At 47.1% G+C, this 19,453-nt stretch overlaps 2 protein-coding genes across 3 annotated transcripts in view; one reads left to right on the top strand and one right to left on the bottom strand.

Annotated features, from left to right (window-relative positions):
• Positions 1 to 383: 383 nt before the first annotated feature.
• On the bottom strand, positions 384 to 5,489 carry LOC119354512 (putative deoxyribonuclease TATDN1). 2 transcript variants are annotated; one of them, XM_037621229.1, is made up of 12 exons: positions 5,351 to 5,489; positions 5,164 to 5,184; positions 4,965 to 5,065; positions 4,805 to 4,862; positions 4,654 to 4,697; positions 2,838 to 2,918; positions 2,315 to 2,385; positions 2,133 to 2,243; positions 1,904 to 1,986; positions 1,435 to 1,651; positions 767 to 850; positions 384 to 622 (listed from the first exon to the last, which is right to left on the bottom strand). In XM_037621229.1, exons 1-12 carry the CDS (start codon positions 5,376 to 5,378, stop codon positions 541 to 543), a joined length of 981 nt encoding a protein of 326 aa, XP_037477126.1. In that variant the 5' UTR covers positions 5,379 to 5,489; the 3' UTR covers positions 384 to 540. The 2 variants fall into 2 exon arrangements, with proteins under 2 accessions (XP_037477126.1, XP_037477127.1); XM_037621230.1 differs by lacking the exon at positions 2,838 to 2,918.
• An 11,956-nt stretch (positions 5,490 to 17,445) lies between these two features.
• The window catches only part of LOC119354511, an 8,111-nt gene continuing 6,103 nt past the window's right edge, over positions 17,446 to 19,453 (top strand). Inside the window, exons 1-2 of the mRNA XM_037621228.1 lie at positions 17,446 to 17,812; positions 17,887 to 18,065. Coding sequence (XP_037477125.1) covers positions 17,510 to 17,812; positions 17,887 to 18,065 — 482 coding nt within the window. The 5' untranslated portion in view covers positions 17,446 to 17,509. The remainder of the gene's footprint in view (positions 17,813 to 17,886; positions 18,066 to 19,453) is intronic.

The following is a 19,453-nucleotide window of genomic DNA, read 5'->3' as shown; positions in this document are numbered from 1 at the left end:
ATAAAAATACGGTGCATTGATGTTAAAATAAAGAAGGGTGAAGAATAACTATTCCTCACCCAGGATGACGAATAGCGCGACCCTATATATATATATATATATACTCCCTCCGTTCCATAATGTAGTGCCTATAGATTTTTGCAAAAGTCAAACATTACAAACTTTGACCATATCTATAGAGAAAAGTAGATACATCTAGAATACCAAATGGACATCACCGGATACATCGCGAGTTATATTTTCAGAATGTATATGTTTGATATTGTAGATGTAGATAGTTTTCTCTATACACTTGGTCAAAGTTGGCAAAGTTTGACTTTCACAAAAATCTATAGGCACTACATTGTGGAATGGAGGGAGTATATAGTGAAAATAATCCTATCTGTATTTTAATCTCTAAGGCACGAACATACGATGCCATTTTCAAATTGAAGCTTGTAAATTTAGAAGAATTTTAGGACACCATAAATATTTCATAGACACCAGAAAACCGAAGAGCAAGCAAAAATGAAATATTTCAAAACAATTCACTCTGCATTATCAGCTATTCTGTTCTGCAGTAACACCACCACTCTCAAGCTGTGCATCTGCAGAAGCATCCATGTCATGAGGGAAGAAGAGCCTGCAGGGTAGAAAGATCACTTAATGATAGCATCTAAAAACTGGAGATAACGTTAGTAGCAAGCCCTGCGTAACATAAGAAAACCTAGCCATATTAGAGTGTCTAGAGGGAAGGTATGATGTTTCCTAGTTAGTGACGGCTCACCTGCATGTGTTGTGGTACAGAGTTTTACTTAAGCCTTCTATATCAGCAATACCTTTGCATCCAGCCACTACCTCAAGGACTTGCCTGTAATGGAGAAATATCTATTTTTGTCAAAAAAAATCTGGAGGTAAGAGTCACGTGCAAATATTTAGCACAGCAAAAGAATACGAGAAGTCAATTTCCGGTCCACGAACAGTTGATTACAGATCATGATAATGAGATGTAATAAAATGCTTCAAACATCCTAGTAAAAGAGCAGAGCAACAAAGAATAGTTTGGTTCTACATCAAGGCGCAAGGCTAAACAAACAATTTGCTGCATGGCAGAAAACTTTAATTGCAAGTGGTCAGAACTTCATTTGATAAAGACAACATTTCAAGCACACATCTAATTTACTACTCCCTCTGTAACTTAATATAAGACATTTTTTGACACTGTCATGGACTCTAAAAATGTCTAATAAAAAGTTACAGAGGGAGTGGTTTATTGTTTCGAACAGAAATGGCATAAGGATTGATCTACTTCAGAAAACCAATGCAGTATTTGGTGAAGCAAAAGCAAAATAATCATTCCAGGTGCAAGCAAACTTGACATGCAAAGTTGAAACTTGGAGATCAGTCCAAACATTTGCTTCAGCAAGAATTTTATGCCCAACTGCTTCCACATACCTTACTAAACAAGGCTCATTGCGACCCTTAACTGTTAAACCAGGTTCATACTTCTCTTTTTTCTTGGATGGCCAGATCGATTTTACAAACTGGATTCCAGCATGAGTATTTTTTATGTCACAATAAGGAGAATCTGTCTCTATCATCATCCTCTCTGCAGGAATACCTCCTACAATCTCAAGATTTTCTTTAGTCTTCAAAGAGCAGCCATTAATACCTGCAGTGGTGCATGAAGAGTTATTATTTACAAACTACAAGGCATCATAGAGTTATTACAATAAAATACAGAATATCAAATGCTAATTTAACTTCAAGTGACATTGCCCAGATGGAGGCTTTCCATCAGAAAAGCCATTAAACCAATCTAAATAGCTTTTGCCACTAATGAAAGAATGTTTGTGGTTCTGAAGTTTTACAGTTATTATGTTGCTTCACATGCAGGTTTGTGAGACCAAGGGAGGGAAATGACCTATAAACATATTCTCGATAGAAAGAAGCTTGTCACGTTCTTCTGCAGTACCAGTGAAGGAATGTGTAACCCCACCTGGAAACCTACCAAACAGAAATGTGGTTCACAGAAATAAATATAGGAAATAACCATGTATAATTTAATTCACGAAGGGATACAACTAAAACATAATAATCCATCGACTGTTTTCTTTGTGTTTTGTCATTGTGGTCTACAGAATAAACATTACCTGTACAGATTTTTTGATACGATTTCAGAGAAATCTCCACCAGCAGCACGCATGTGAAGAAACATCGGTAGTTTTACTGCTTTAGCCAATTCGAATTGTTTCTCAAAGTACCTAAAATTTAAAATCATTCAGAAAATGCCGAGTAATTGTCAGGTTGTCTTTGCGATTGTGCAGGACCATACTTCTTCTGTATATCTGAAGGACAGAACTGAAGTCTGTCATAATCCAAACCACACTCGCCAACTGCCACAACCTGCAGAAACTGAATCCACTTAGAGTTTGCAAGTATAGTGTCCAAAGAGCAGAAAAGGGCATGGTAACTACTGAATTTCTTTTTCTTTTGCAAAGAATAACTACTGAATTCTTATTGCGCAAAAGATCATATCTTCATGGAATTAGATTGATTTCCTTTGCAACGGAAGATTATCAGATTGTGTGAGCTTGTTAACCATATTGGTATATCATCATACAATGGTTGCCACAGAGGAACATCAGCACATAAGGATACTTAATGATGCTCCATATTTCAGTAAGCAATGAATGAGTTGGGCTCCTTTCCTAATTGACAAGATTCTCAGGGTCCTATTGTTTGTAAGCAAAGATTACGAGAAAGTTCATCACTAGAGCATATGCCTGTCCTTTTGTTGTGCAGTTCAAGCACTGTGTAAATTCTCAAACAAGCAACCATATGATCCATATACACACCTTGCCCTTCTCGATGCCCTCCTTTGCCAAAGCCAAGAGAGCCTGAAAATGCCCTTCCGGGTCTCCACTCTCCTCAAACTCCTAAACCATCCAAAAAGTAGTAAATGTAGGCAACCAAAGCACAAATGCACATATCCATCCCAAAATCAGTCACGAGACGAAGCCCAGCTTCCCCCCGACTCCTCCTCCTCTGGCGCTCCCGCGGGCGGCAGGGGAGGAACCCTAGCCGCCGGCCGCCCCACCACCTCTCTTCTCCTCCTCCTCCTCCTCCTCCCGCCGCCGCCGGCGGGGCGTCTTCATCGCCTCATGCGGGAGGGCTGGCGCGGGCCGGCCGACCCGGATCTGGTCGCGGCGTTCTCGCGGGGCGCCACGGCGCGGCCCCTCATCGGCGCAGGTGATGGCGCGCGGGTGTGCGGGTGGCGTGATGGGCTGCACCTCGGTGGTGCTCGGCTGGTGCGGTGACGGCAGCGGCTCGATCCAGATCCGGTAGGGGCGGGCTGCGGGCGGTGTGGGCTGCGGGCGGCTTCCTCCGCCGTGGCAGTCGGCTGGCGGAGGTGGCGGCGCAGCAGCGGCGGCCTGGGCCTTCCTCTCCTCTTCTTCCGCTCCAGGGGGAGGTGGTGGTGTGGGCCGGGGGTCAGGGTTGGCTGCCGGCGCCCCAGCCAAAGCTGACCTTGCGGGGGCGCGGGCTGCGTTTGGCAACGCTTTGGGGGTCGGCCGACGGCTCGTGGTTCCGGCGGTGCGTGCCTGGCGGATCTGGCGCTTGGAGTTCGCAGGGCGACGTGGGTTGGGCAGCGGCGGGGCGTGGCCGCTGCTCTGGCCGTGGGCGGCGGCGTGGGGAGGTCCACCGGATGGCCTCTTGGTGTCGTGGCGGCTTCACGGTGGCTCGACGGTTCTGCCCGCGACAGCGGCCGGCTTCTCCGGCGTCGGCTCGTCTGCGTGCGGACCGTCTCGACCTTCGCTCCATCTCCTCGTCGCCCGGCCGCTACTCTCATCAGAGGGCTGGTCCTCTTCCAGCTACGGTCCACCGCTCGTCTCGCGCCCGGTGCTGCAGGACCGAGCTCGTCTCGCGCACGGTGCAGCAGGACTGACCTCGTCCCCCTCTCGGTGCTGCAGGACCGAGCTCGTCTCGCGCTCGGGGCAGCAGGACGGGTCGGTGGATGCCAGTTCTCGCCGGCCTATTGGGCCTCGACGCTTGGGTCGCCCAGGGGTGCGAAAGGTGGGACCTTTCCGCTCGTCTCTTTCGTTGGGGTTGCGGTGGGTCTCGGGTGAGATGGTGTCAAGGTCTTGGATGCCGGGGCGGCGGCCCTGGTGGTGGTAGCACGGTGCTCTTGGGCGGAGCCCGTGCCTTGGTGTTGCCCGGTCACCATGGCCGTGTGGGCGGCGTGGTTGCCGGGGTGTGGCGTTCGGTGGCGGTGAGTGTTGGCCGAGGTGAAAACCTGTTCTATCTTCCGACGGACCGGCGGCAGTGTAGATCGTTCCCTTCTTGAAGGCGTCTCATTGCCCGTCATGCGGCTCCAGGGGAAACTCTGATCTTTGGATTGGGCGGTGGCGGCGCTCCGGTGTCGTACCCTTCTTGAAGGCGCCGCCTTGGAGCACATGGTTCGTCATATGTAGCTTCATCTCTTCGTGGTGGTAGTGCTAGAGATGGTGTTGCTTCGCTCAACGTCTATGTATCTTGCCCTGGGTGTGTGCGTGTGTTGCGGTGGCATATATTTGTACTGGGTGCTTGGTGATATGTGCTTTATATATAAAGCGGAGCAAAAGCCTTTTTCTGAAATCAGTCACGACCAAAGCAAGAAATATATTCCAATATTACCCCGCATCTCGTTGGGTGGACTCCCACGGTGCAAAATAGCCTCCCTGCATTGCATACACACGCACAAATAAGAAATTCCTCAGGCGCATTCCATCAAACACTGTGCATGCACCAGTCAGCCAATATACAGCATCATAATAGCCGGGCATACCATCGGTCTCGGCGATCTCAAGCGCTTCCCTAGACTCCTTCAGAGACCCTCCGGTGACCTGATGTAGGACCAAATGATGAATTGTGCTTATAGCATACGAAATTGAGACAGATCAACCGGAGCAGAACAAACAGGAGGCACAGCAGACAGGTATTCATACAATGATGCGGTCGACGCCGGCAGCCCAGGCTCGCGCGAGGACGCTGGGGAGGTCGGCAGAGTGGCACTGCTTGCCGTGGTAGATGCCCTTAAACATGCCATCTTCTCAGCAGCATGACACAAAAGGTGAATCAGTAACTCACCAAGAACAAAAATTATGTCAGCTTTAAGGTGTTACGGGTGGAGGGAGAAGGTCCTACCAGTGAAGTTCACTGCGATGTCTGGTGGCCGAGCCGGAGAGGGGTAGAAGATCAGAGGAGAGAGTGAGCAGTCAGTTTGGGTAAGAGCAGCAAATCGCTGAATCAGAGAAAAGATGTAGGGAGAGCAAAGGGTGGTTTTAGTGATTTCTTTTATTAGGGGTAAAGGTGAGAGGAGCAGAGCACTTGCCGATGAGCTTGACGGTGTTGGACGCCATGGTCGCCGGTCGCGAGGAGGAAGAGGTCAGGCGGTGTCGGCCATGGATGGAGCAATGAAGTCTCTCTTTATGGATGGAGGAGAGAAGTGATTGGGCCGTTAGAGCAACTTCAATGGGCGATCCATTTCGTTCGCCGCCCTTCGTTTGGGTCCGCGCGGGCACAAAAGTCGGTCCAACGCGCCGATCCAAATAGACGCGCGTCCATTTTTGTTCGTCTGCCGACCCATTTCTAGCTTATTTTTGAGCTGGAATTACGTCGGCGCGGACGTGCGCTCGTCCTCTTTCCTCTTCGGGCCCGCTGGTCGGTGGCACATTGTCCTCTCCACATTCAACAGCACACTCTCGCCTGCCTGCCTCATCGCCGACGTCGCCGACCATTTTTTCCGATAGAAAAGGATACATAGATATTTCTAGCGTACACAGATAAAAAAAACCAAACGCTCGTCGTTTTCTAATTCCGACTCGGTAATGTCCTCCTCCGACGTTTGGATATAGGCGTCAGCATACTGCTCGTCCTCGAAGTCCCACCCTGACATTTCTCGTAGCTTCAGTTTCAATTGAACGGTCTGCTTCCGTGAACGCTTGTCCTCCCGATAGACGGCTCGCTCCGTCCTCCTCGCTTCCCTCTTCGTCCTTCTTTGTTTGTAGAACTGACGCTCATCGACGATGTCCTGCGGGAATCGCGCCACACCACCATGGCTTCCACGTCCATCTCGACGATGACAAGACGACGCTGCCACCTCCGATGAACACGGCGGTCTTCGCCGGTGAAAAGCCGCGGGAGAGGCGCAAGATCCTGCGCCCGCTGGTTCGACACGTCGGGAAAATTTATCTCCTGACGAGGCCTCAAGAGGCACCAGGCCGCCGCGTCGTGCGCGTGGGCCGCCTCCTCTGCGCTGTCGAAGGTGTCGAGGATGAGGCCTTTCTCACCAAACCAGATCTCGGAGGAGAAGGCATCGGAGCGGCGCTCGCGGACTCCGCGAAAATCTGAAGCGCCCAGGCGGTGAATCGACATGGTGGCGCAGAGGCGGCGAGACTAGTGAAAGGGGGCGAGACGAGTGGCGTTGGACAGAGTGTGGAGGGAGTGCCTTCTTATAACGAGCGCCGGCCGCGGCGCGCGCACGAACCTTTCCCGCACGCTGGAGCGCCAAAACCAGCGCGGCTAGGCCAATTTCCCCCCGCGTGCGCGAACCTTTCTTGCGCGCTGAAGCGTCAAAACCAGGGCGACGACATGGCCGCTGGCATGATCTAAAGCGCGCGCCGTCATGAAATGGGTCGGCGCGTTGGGCGCGCTGCTGTTGGGGAACGTAGTGATTTCAAAATTTTCCTACGCACACGCAAGATCATGGTGATGCATAGCAACGAGGGGAGAGTATGATCTACGTACCCTTGTAGATCGCAACGGAAGCGTTGACACAACATAGAGGAAGTAGTCGTACGTCTTCTTTCCGATCCAACCGATCCAAGCACCGTTACTCCGGCACCTCCGAGTTCTTAGCACACGTACAACTCGATGACGATCCCCGGGCTCCGATCCAGCAAAGCTTCGGGGAGGAGTTCTGTCAGCACGACAGCGTGGTGACGATCTTGATGTATTACCGACGCAGGACTTCGCCTAAGCACTACAACGATATGATCGAGGTGGAATATGGTGGCAGGGGGCACCGCACACGGCTAAGGAACGATCTCAATGATCAACTTGTGTGTCTAGAGGTGCCCCCTGCCTCCGTATATAAAGGAGCCAAGGGGGAGAGGTGCGCCGGCCAGGAGGAGGGCGCAGGAGGAGTCCTACTCCTACCGGGAGTAGGACTCCCCCCCAATCCTATTCCAACTAGGATTCCCAAGGGGGAAAGAGGGAGAGGGGTGGCCGGCCACCTCTCCTAGTCCTAATAGGACTAGGGGAGGGGGGAGGCGCGCAGCCCTTATGGGCAGCCCTTTGACCTTTCCACTAAGGCCCAATAAGGCCCATATGACTCCCGGGGGGTTCCGGTAACCTCCCGGTAATCCGGTAAAATCCTGATTTCACCCGGAACACTTCCGATGTCCAAACATAGGCTTCCAATATATCAATCTTTATGTCTCGACCATTTCGAGACTCCTCGTCATGTCCGTGATCACATCTAGGACTCCGAACAACCTTCGGTACATCAAAATGCATAAACTCATAATAACTGTCATCGTAACGTTAAGCGTGCGGACCCTACGGTTCGAGAACAATGTAGACATGACCGAGACACGTCTCCGGTCAATAACCAATAGCGGGACCTGGATGCCCATATTGGCTCCTACATATTCTATGAAGATCTTTATCGGTCAGACCGCATAACAACATACGTTGTTCCCTTTGTCATTGGTATGTTACTTGCCCGAGATTCGATCGTCGGTATCCAATACCTAGTTCAATCTCGTTACCGGCAAGTCTCTTTACTCGTTCCGTAATACATCATCTCACAACTACCATATTAGTTGTAATGCTTGCAAGGCTTATGTGATGTGCATTACCGAGAGGGCCCAGAGATACCTCTCCGACAATCGGAGTGATAAAACCTAATCTCGAAATACACCAACCCAACATGTACCATTGGAGACACCTGTAGTACTCCTTTATAATCACCCAGTTACGTTGTGACGTTTGGTAGTACCCAAAGTGTTCCTCCGGTAAACGGGAGTTGCATAATCTCATAGTTATAGGAACATGTATAAGTCATGAAGAAAGCAATAGCAACATACTAAACGATCGGGTGCTAAGCTAATGGAATGGGTCATGTCAATCAGATCATTCAACTAATGATGTGACCTCGTTAATCAAATAACAACTCATTGTTCATGGTTAGGAAACATAACCATCTTTGATTAACGAGCTAGTCAAGTAGAGGCATACTAGTGACACTTTGTTTGTCTATTTATTCACACATGTATTAGTTTCCGGTTAATACAATTCTAGCATGAATAATAAACATTTATCATGATTATAAGGAAATAAATAATAACTTTATTACTGCCTCTAGGGCATATTTCCTTCAGTCTCCCACTTGCACTAGAGTCAATAATCTAGATTACACTGTAATGATTCTAACATGGAGCCTTGGTGCTGATCATGTTTTGCTCGTGGAAGAGGCTTAGTCAACGGGTCTGCAACATTCAGATCCGTATGTATCTTGCAAATCTCTATGTCTCCCACCTGGACTAGATCCCGGATGGAGTTGAAGCGTCTCTTGATGTGCTTGGTCCTTTTGTGAAATCTGGATTCCTTTGCAAAGGCAATTGCACCAGTATTGTCACAAAAGATTTTCATTGGACCCGATGCACTAGGTATGACACCTAGATCGGATATGAACTCCTTCATCCAGATTCCTTTGTTTGCTGCTTCCGAAGCAGCTATGTACTCCGCTTTACATGTAGATCCCGCTACGACGCTTTGTTTAGAACTGCACCAACTGACAGCTCCACCGTTCAATGTAAACACGTATCCGGTTTGCGATTTAGAATCGTCTGGATCAGTGTAAAAGCTTGCATCAACGTAACCTTTTACGGTGAGCTCTTTGTCACCTCCATATACGAGAAACATATCCTTAGTCCTTTTCAGGTATTTCAGGATATTCTTGACCGCTGCCCAGTGATCCACTCCTGGATTACTTTGGTACCTCATTGCTAAACTTATAGCAAGGCACACATCAGGTCTGGTACACAACATTGCATACATGATAGAGCCTATGGCTGAAGCATAGGGAACATCTTTCATTTTCTCTCTATCTTCTGCAGTGGTCGGGCATTGAGTCTGACTCAACTTCACACCTTGTAACACCGGCAAGAACCCTTTCTTTGCTTGATCCATTTTGAACTTTTTCAAAATCTTGTCAAGGTATGTGCTTTGTGAAAGTCCAATTAAGCGTCTTGATCTATCTCTATAGATCTTTATGCCTAATATGTAAGCAGCTTCACCGAGGTCTTTCATTGAAAAACTCTTATTCAAGTATCCCTTTATGCTATCCAGAAATTCTATATCATTTCCAATCAATAATATGTCATCCACATATAATATCAGAAATGCTACAGAGCTCCCACTCACTTTCTTGTAAATACAGGCTTCTCCGAAAGTCTGTATAAACCCAAATGCTTTAATCACACTATCAAAGCGTTTATTCCAACTCCGAGTGGCTTGCACCAGTCCATAAATGGATCGCTAGAGCTTGCACACTTTGTTAGCTCCCTTTGGATCAACAAAACCTTCTGGTTGCTTCATATACAACTCTTCTTCTAGAAATCCATTCAGGAATGCAGTTTTGACATCCATCTGCCAAATTTCATAATTATAAAATGCGGCAATTGCTAACATGATTCGGACAGACTTAAGCATCGCTACGGGTGAGAAGGTCTCATCGTAGTCAATCCCTTGAACTTGTCGAAAACCTTTTGCGACAAGTCGAGCTTTATAGACAATAACATTACCGCCAGCGTCAGTCTTTTTCTTGAAGATCCATTTATTCTCAATTGCTTGCCGATCATCGGGCAAGTCAACCAAAGTCCATACTTTGTTCTCATACATGGATCCCATCTCAGATTTCATGGCTTCAAGCCACTTTGCGGAATCTGGGCTCACCATCGCTTCTTCATAGTTCGTAGGTTCATCATGATCTAGTAGCATGACTTCCAGAACTGAATTACCGTACTACTCTGGTGCGGATCTTACTCTGGTTGATCTACGAGGTTCAGTAGTATCTTGTTCTGAAGTTTCATGATCATTATTATTAACTTCCTCACTTATTGGTGTAGGTGTCGCAGAAACAGTTTTCTGTGATGTACTATTTTCCAACAAGGGAGCAGGTACAGTTACCTCGTCAAGTTCTACTTTCCTCCCACTCACTTCTTTCGAGAGAAACTCCTTCTCAAGAAAGTTTCCGAATTTAGCAACAAAAGTCTTGCCTTCGGATCTGTGATAGAAGGTGTATCCAATAGTTTCCTTTGGATATCCTATGAAGACACATTTCTCCGATTTGGGTTCGAGCTTATCAGGTTGAAGCTTTTTCACATAAGCATCGCAGCCCCAAACTTTCAGAAACGACAACTTTGGTTTCTTGCCAAACCATAGTTCGTAAGGCGTCGTCTCAACGGATTTTGATGGTGCCCTGTTTAACGTGAATGCGGCCGTCTCTAGAGCGTATCCCCAAAATGATAGCGATAAATCAGTAAGAGACATCATAGATCGCACCATATCTAGTAAAGTACGATTACGACGTTCGGACACACCATTACGCTGTGGTGTTCCGGGTGGCGTGAGTTGCGAAACTATTCCACAATTTTTCAAATGTACACCAAACTCGTAACTCAAATATTCTCCTCCACGATCAGATCGTAGAAACTTTATTTTCTTGTTACGATGATTTTCCACTTCACTCTGAAATTCTTTGAACTTTTCAAATGTTTCAGACTTATGTTTCATTAAGTAGATATAACCATATCTGCTTAAATCATCTGTGAAGGTGAGAAAATAACGATATCCGCCACGAGCCTCAATATTCATCGGACCACATACATCTGTATGTATGATTTCCAACAAATCTGTTGCTCTCTCCATAGTACCGGAGAACGGTGTTTTAGTCATCTTGCCCATGAGGCACGGTTCGCAAGTACCAAGTGATTCATAATCAAGTGGTTCCAAAAGTCCATCAGTATGGAGTTTCTTCATGCGCTTTACACCGATATGACCTAAACAGCAGTGCCACAAATAAGTTGCATCATCATTATCAACTCTACATCTTTTGGCTTCAACATTATGAATATGTGTATCACTACTCTCGAGATTCAATAAGAATAGACCGGTCTTCAAGGGTGCGTGACCATAAAAGATATTACTCATATAAATAGAACAACCATTATTCTCTGATTTAAATGAAGAACCGTCTCGCATCAAACAAGATCCAGATATAATGTTCATGCTTAACGCTGGCACTAAATAACAATTATTTAGGTCTAATACTAATCCCGAAGGTAGATGTAGAGGTAGCGTGCCGACCGCGATCACATCGACTTTGGAACCGTTTCCCACGCGCATCGTCACCTCGTCCTTAGCCAATCTTCGCTTAATCCGTAGCCCCTGTTTTGAGTTGCAAATATTAGCAACAGAACCAGTATCAAATACCCAGGTGCTACTGCGAGCATCAGTAAGGTAAACATCAATAACATGTATATCATATATACCTTTGTTCACCTTGCCATCCTTCTTATCCGCCAAATACTTTGGGCAGTTCCGCTTCCAGTGACCAGTCTGCTTGAAGTAGAAGCACTCAGTTTCAGGCTTAGGTCCAGACTTGGGTTTCTTCTCTTGAGCAGCAACTTGCTTGCCGTTCTTCTTGAAGTTCCCCTTCTTCTTCCCTTTGCCCTTTTTCCTGAAACTAGTGGTTTTGTTAACCATCAACACTTGATGCTCCTTTTTGATTTCTACCTCCGCAGCTTTCAGCTTTGCGAAGAGCTCGGGAATAGTCTTGTTCATCCCTTGCATATTATAGTTCATCACGAAGCTCTTGTAGATTGGTGGCAGTGATTGGAGAATTCTGTCAATGACGCAATCATCTGGAAGATTAACTCCCAATTGAATCAAGTGATTATTATACCCAGACATTTTGAGTATATGCTCACTGACAGAACTGTTCTCTTCCATCTTGCAGCTATAGAACTTATTGGAGACTTCATATCTCTCAATCCGGGCATTTGCTTGAAATATTAACTTCAACTCCTGAAACATCTCATATGCTCCATGACATTCAAAACATCGTTGAAGTCCCGATTCTAAGCCGTAAAGCATGGCACACTGAACTATCGAGTAGTCATCAGTTTTGCTCTGCCAGACATTCATAACATCTGGTGTTGCTTCAGCAGCAGGCCTGGCACCCAGCGGTGCTTCCAGGACGTAATTCTTCTGTGCAGCAATGAGGATAATCCTCAAGTTACGGACCCAGTCCGTGTAATTGCTACCATCATCTTTCAACTTTGCTTTCTAAAGAAACGCATTAAAATTCAACGGAACAACAGCACGAGCCATCTATCTACAATCAACATAAATAAGCAAGATACTATCAGGTACTAAGTTCATGATAAATTTAAGTTCAATTAATCATATTACTTAAGAACTCCCACTTAGATAGACATCCCTCTAATCCTCTAAGTGATCACGTGATCCAAATCAACTAAACCATGTCCGATCATCACGTGAGATGGAGTAGTTTCATTGGTGAACATCATTATGTTGATCATATCTACTATATGATTCACGCTCGACCTTTCGGTCTCCGTGTTCCGAGGCCATATCTGTATATGCTTGGCTCATCAAGTATAACCTGAGTATTCCGCGTGTGCAACTGTTTTGCACCCGTTGTATTTGAACGTAGAGCCTATCACACCCGATCATCACGTGGTGTCTCAGCACGAAGAACTTTCGCAACGGTGCATACTCAGGGAGAACACTTCTTGATAATTTAGTGAGAGATCATCTTATAATGCTACCGTCAATCAAAGCAAGATAAGATGCATATAAAGATAAACATCACATGCAATCAATATAAGTGATATGATATGGCCATCATCATCTTGTGCCTGTGATCTCCATCTCCGAAGCACCGTCATGATCACCATCATCACCGGCGTGACACCTTGATCTCCATCGTAGGTCGTCTCGCCAATCTTATGCTTCCACGGCTACCGTTTAGTGATAAAGTAAAGCATTACATCACGATTGCATTGCATACAATAAAGCGACAACCATATGGCTCCTGCCAGTTGCCGATAACTCGGTTACAAAACATGATCATCTCATACAATAAAATTTAGCATCATGCCTTGACCATATCACATCACAACATGCCCTGCAAAAACAAGTTAGACGTCCTCTACTTTGTTGTTGCAAGTTTTACGTGGCTGCTACGGGCTTTAAGCAAGAACCAATCTCACCTACGCATCAAAACCACAACGATAGTTTGTCAAATAGACTCCGTTTTAACCTTCGCAAGGACCGGGTGTAACCACACTCGGTTCAACTAAAGTTGGAGAGACAGTCGCCCGCAAGCCATCTATGTGCAAAGCACGTCGAGGGAACCGGTCTCGCGTAAACGTACGCGTAAGGTTGGTCCGGGTCATCTCGTCCAACAATACCGCCGAACCAAAGTATGACATGATGGTAGGCAGTATGACTTGTATTGTCCACAACTCACTTGTGTTCTACTCGTGCAAATAACATCAAACCATAAAACCTAGGCTCTGATACCACTGTTGGGGAACGTAGTAATTTCAAAATTTTCCTACGCACACGCAAGATCATGGTGATGCATAGCAACGAGGGGAGAGTATGATCTACGTACCCTTGTAGATCGCAACGGAAGCGTTGACACAACGTAGAGGAAGTAGTCGTACGTCTTCTTCCCGATCCAACCGATCCAAGCACCGTTACTCCGGCACCTCCGAGTTCTTAGCACACGTACAGCTCGATGACGATCCCCGGGCTCCGATCCAGCAAAGCTTCGGGGAGGAGTTCTGTCAGCACGACGGCGTGGTGACGATCTTGATGTATTACTGACGCAGGGCTTCGCCTAAGCACTACAACGATATGATCGAGGTGGAATATGGTGGCAGGGGGCACCGCACACGGCTAAGGAACGATCTCAATGATCAACTTGTGTGTCTAGAGGTGCCCCCTGCCTCCGTATATAAAGGAGCCAAGGGGGAGAGGTGCGCCGGCCAGGAGGAGGGCGCAGGAGGAGTCCTACTCCTACCGGGAGTAGGACTCCCCCCCCAATCCTATTCCAACTAGGGTTCCCAAGGGGGAAAGAGGGAGAGGGGTGGCCGGCCACCTCTCCTAGTCCTAATAGGACTAGGGGAGGGGGGGAGGCGCGCAGCCCTTATGGGCAGCCCTTTCACCTTTCCACTAAGGCCCAATAAGGCCCATATGACTCCCGGGGGGTTCCGGTAACCTCCCGGTAATCCGGTAAAATCCTGATTTCACCCGGAACACTTCCGATGTCCAAACATAGGCTTCCAATATATCAATCTTTATGTCTCGACCATTTCGAGACTCCTCGTCATGTCCGTGATCACATCCAGGACTCCGAACAACCTTCGGTACATCAAAATGCATAAACTCATAATAACTGTCATCGTAACGTTAAGCGTGCGGACCCTACGGTTCGAGAACAATGTAGACATGACCGAGACACGTCTCCGGTCAATAACCAATAGCGGGACCTGGATGCCCATATTGGCTCCTACATATTCTACGAAGATCTTTATCGGTCAGACCGCATAACAACATACGTTGTTCCCTTTGTCATTGGTATGTTACTTGCCCGAGATTCGATCGTCGGTATCCAATACCTAGTTCAATCTCGTTACCGGCAAGTCTCTTTACTCGTTCCGTAATACATCATCTCACAACTACCATATTAGTTGTAATGCTTGCAAGGCTTATGTGATGTGCATTACCGAGAGGGCCCAGAGATACCTCTCCGACAATCGGAGTGATAAAACCTAATCTCGAAATACGCCAACCCAACATGTACCATTGGAGACACCTGTAGTACTCCTTTATAATCACCCAGTTACGTTGTGACGTTTGGTAGTACCCAAAGTGTTCCTCCGGTAAATGGGAGTTGCATAATCTCATAGTTATAGGAACATGTATAAGTCATGAAGAAAGCAATAGCAACATACTAAACGATCGGGTGCTAAGCTAATGGAATGGGTCATGTCAATCAGATCATTCAACTAATGATGTGACCTCGTTAATCAAATAACAACTCATTGTTCATGGTTAGGAAACATAACCATCTTTGATTAACGAGCTAGTCAAGTAGAGGCATACTAGTGACACTTTGTTTGTCTATTTATTCACACATGTATTATGTTTCCGGTTAATACAATTCTAGCATGAATAATAAACATTTATCATGATTATAAGGAAATAAATAATAACTTTATTATTGCCTCTAGGGCATATTTCCTTCAGCTGCCAACCCAAATCTAAAAGAAGGCGGACGCCGGACAGGCGGCCGACCCAAACGGACAAAAAACGAACAAAAACACCATTTGTTTGGGGCGGCCCGTTGGAGTTGCTTTTATGGGTCAGCATAACATAGGGAGCAACTAGTTAAGGAGCGCTACTTCAGGAGTCTCGCAACGATCAGCGTCACTTGGTGCGCTCTCAGTCATTCGTCACGTGTCGTGCTCTGGACGCTCCCTTCGAATTTTATCTTTTTTTTACCGCACGCGTTTTCAGCTTTTTAAACGGGGTTTTTCCGAGGGTTTTCGACGTTTTGGTTTTCCCTTGGTCTTCCTTACCTTTTCAATCAAAGAAAATATTGAAAAAAAATCGTTCCCTTGGTCTTCCTTACCGTTTTGGTTTTCGACGTTTTGGTTTTCCCTCGGTCACGTTTTCTTTTTGTGAGAGGCACGGTTGTGCTTTCGCGAGAGTCACGACCGTGCCTCTTGAAAAGGGAAAAACAAAACACGTTTTCTGTTTTTTCTTTCGCGAGAGTTATGGTTTTGTTTCCGCGAGAGGCGCGAATGTGCTTTCGCGAGAGTCACGGCCGTGCCTCTCAGAAAAGAAAAAAAAACGTGTTTTCTATTTTTTCTTTTTCGCGAGAGTCACAGTTTTGCTTCTGCGAGAGGCACGGTTGTGCTTTCACGAGAGTCACCGCCGCGCCTCTCGGAAAAAACATGTTTTTTTGTTTTTTTTCTTCCACGAGAGTCACGATTTTGCTTCCACGAGAGGCATGGGCGTGCCTCTTTCGGAAAGGGAAAAAACCGTGCTTCTGGTTCGGTTTTTTCACCGGTTTTTCGTGAAAAAAATGTTCATCAAAATCTATCAACATAGGATCTAGTTTTAAAGATCTCGACACGAGAAATCCAATGATGAAAACGGTTCGAGATTTGAATGCACGATTTAAAAAATAAAACATTTTGAATAAACGAATCTACGAAAAAACGAAAAACTCACAGGCTGCGACAAGTGGCGCGCTGGATGTGCGCCACTTGTCACGACCAGGAAAAGTGAAGTGTTCTTTGCAACGAGTACTCCTTAATTAGACTAGTCACAATGGGAGTAACTTAACTAGTAACATCACACATTTCAATACAAGATTGCTTATGTGACAGCTAATTAATAAGAAGAGGGGGGTTTGTGATAACTTAGAGGGTGCTTGGATACGTTTTAGTCTCATGACTAAAAGTAGTGAGACTAAAACTTACTAGCCTCACCCATGCTTGAATCCAAATACTAAAGAGACAAAAATCAAGTTAATGAGCATTTATTATCCTCCAAACCCTCCAATCCAGAACTCGGCTGTGTTAATGGAGAGGAGTTAAATGAGAAGAGAGAGAACTAATTCACATTTTAGTAGGGATACCCTTGACTAAAAAGTTTTAGTCTCAAGACTAGTTTTAGCCTCTCTTTAGTCAGGGGTGCTTGGAACTTTGGCCTCTTGAAAAAAATATTTTTAGTCAGACTAAAATAAGTCCCTTGGATCCAAGCACCCTCTTAGCTAGTTACTGTAACATCACACATTTCAAGACATAATGAGTCTATAGCCTAATAAATGAACTCTTTCATGATAACACTCATATGTTACTATCCACTATTGAGATAATAACATAGACTAGTAACATCGGCAAATTACTACTTTATGTTATTTTACACTGTAAGCAGTAAGACCTCTTTTGGTTCATAGGATAGGATTATCATAGAAATAGGAATTTTGTAGGAAATGAGATGTCATGTATTTTATATCGTATAAGTAGGAATAGGAAATGAGATGTCATTTGATTGACACAAAGAAATTTTTTCATTGAGTCTAGGCACATTTTTATTTTCCTATAAAATGTGGAGGATAGGAACCAATCTTAAGTAGAAATAGGAATCTATTCCTATGAACCAAATGACTCTAAATGAAAAAATTCTATAAGAATCCAATTCCTATAAAATTCCTCCAAACTAAAGGAGGCCTAGTGATTTCGGCATAACTTCCAAACAAACAAAGCCCAATCAATTGAAACCGAACCCGACCGAGGACGAACCTGAAGTCTGATGGTCTGACCCAAACCGAGACATCGCCACGACGCGAACGCAGACTCAACCAACTCGTGCGAGGATGGCGCACGCTCTCGCCCGGGCGCTCCGCTCGCTGCTCGCCAGATGCTCGACCAAATGTCCCTGCGCCGCCGTCGCTGCCGCTTCCTCGTCCTGCCTCCGCAGCGCCGTTCCGCGCGCTTCCTACGCCGCCTGCCCCAAGAGCATCCTTCCTTCTTCATGCGGGGGGGCCGTACCTGCGGCGCAGACGCGCTTCCTGGCGAGTACAGCGGGCCCTGGCCCAGGCGACGAGGGCTCGGGGGAGGAGGAGGAGGATTGTATGGCGGAGTGGGAAGAGGATGAAGACGAAGGGGCCGATGCTGAGGTATTTCGGCTCCGCCTGGAGCACGCTCGCCCAAATGCTGTCCTGCCTGCTCTTGACTCCTTGCTACGTTTCAGATCGGTGATGGCGGCGACGGCGGCGGCGTCGCCCTGCGGGACGTCAAGTGGGGCGCGCGTGCTCTTGCGGCGGCCGAGGAGGTTCTTGGCGAGCACTTTGGCGATGACATTACCATGTTCGCCTTCAAGGTGTCGCCCAAGGGATACGTCTACGTGCGGCTGGACAAGCTCACCAACAGGTTCGTGAGCTTACAACTGTCTGTCTAGTTGGATGCAGGCATCGCTTGCTGGCTTTCATTTTCTCACTGTAATGGTGCACTTGCACATGAACAAATTAGACTGTCGGTGTAAAATCACATCAGTGAACGAATTGTCTGCTGAACTGGTCATCCATTGCAGTTGCCTCAAGGCTGAATTAATGTGAAATCCAGTCACATCTCACAGCTAGCTCTGTAGAGTTCAGCCACAAGTCATGTTCGGCTTCTCTTTGGTCGAAATGCGGGTTATAAGTCATGTTCGGCTTCTCTTTGGTCGAAATGCGGGTTATTTTACTTTCCCGATATTGATATGATTGAGTGTGGCTTTTCTAAGCAAAGAGCTGTACCTACAAACACTCGTGGTTTTGATATTCATACTTTACTGAAAACCTGAAAACATTTTCTCCATATTGAATTACTTAGGATATGGGTACCCTTGTAGTGAAAATCCGTGGTTGTATGCTGTGCTATCAATGAGAAACAAAAGATAATGGTACAGGCAAGCATATGTCGTATTTGGTGTCCTTTGGCAGAAATTTAAAAGCGATGACGTTCTGGCAATTGTGCGTTTCACATAATCTGCAGTAACCCCTTTAATTTTGTGCATTGTCATTCCACCATGACGTATGTTATGACCGGCCAGGTCTATGGCCGTCGGGGGCCCACTGGGCAGGCTTAAGGCCCAAGTTATCTTAGTTTATTTTCAGATTATGGTTATATATACAAGTTGTAAGACTATTTTGAGAATCAAGCAATAAGACTATTCTATTGCCCGGCTCCCAGAGGAGCTGGAACCCTAAACCCTAGCCGTCTCTCTCCTGCGCCGCCGCCGCTCAGCCGCAAGGACGGCGCCTCGCTGCCGGCCGCCGCGCTCCAGCCCTCGCCCTGCTCCCTCCTTTCCCTATAATCTCCGCCCTAGAACCCTAGCTCGTAACACCTTGGTATCAACCAGCTCTGGTTCGACCATGTCATCCTCACCACCATCGCCGTCGCTGTCCATGATCACCACCGCCGCCGCATCCACAACCACCACCATCGCCGCGTCAGCGCCCCTCGCCACGGGGCCGCTGGTCCTCCCGTCCGCGCCGCTGGACCTCGTCCCCGGCGCGTCACCCGGCCATCCGCCGGCCCCCATCACCGCTACGCCGCCATCAACCCTACCGGCCAACTACACCCCGGAGGTCATGGCGGGGGTCCTCAACGACTTGGTCGTCGCGGTCCAGGGCATCCGGCTCTTCCTGGCCAGCCCGTACGGACCGCCACAGCCGCCCCCGCCGCCTGCGCCCTCCGGGCCGCCGGCGCTTCCGTGGTACTCGGTGCCCGCCGCGCTCGCCGGCGGCTACCCGGCGCTACAGCAGCCGGCCGCTCCA

The sequence above is a fragment of the Triticum dicoccoides genome, chromosome 2A (assembly GCF_002162155.2).
Source record: "Triticum dicoccoides isolate Atlit2015 ecotype Zavitan chromosome 2A, WEW_v2.0, whole genome shotgun sequence".
In the NCBI taxonomy this organism is placed as follows: domain Eukaryota; kingdom Viridiplantae; phylum Streptophyta; class Magnoliopsida; order Poales; family Poaceae; genus Triticum; species Triticum dicoccoides.
This window is presented reverse-complemented; position numbering and strand designations above follow the sequence as displayed.

Coding starts and splice junctions, on each gene's coding strand:
- LOC119354512 (XM_037621229.1), bottom strand. CDS start 5,378: ATGGCGTCCAACACCGTCAAGCTCATCG. Junction 1,652..1,903: donor TATCGAGAATATGTTTATAG/GTCATTTCCCTC, acceptor GCACCACTGCAG/GTATTAATGGCTGCTCTTTG. Junction 623..766: donor CTGTACCACAACACATGCAG/GTGAGCCGTCAC, acceptor TCTACCCTGCAG/GCTCTTCTTCCCTCATGACA.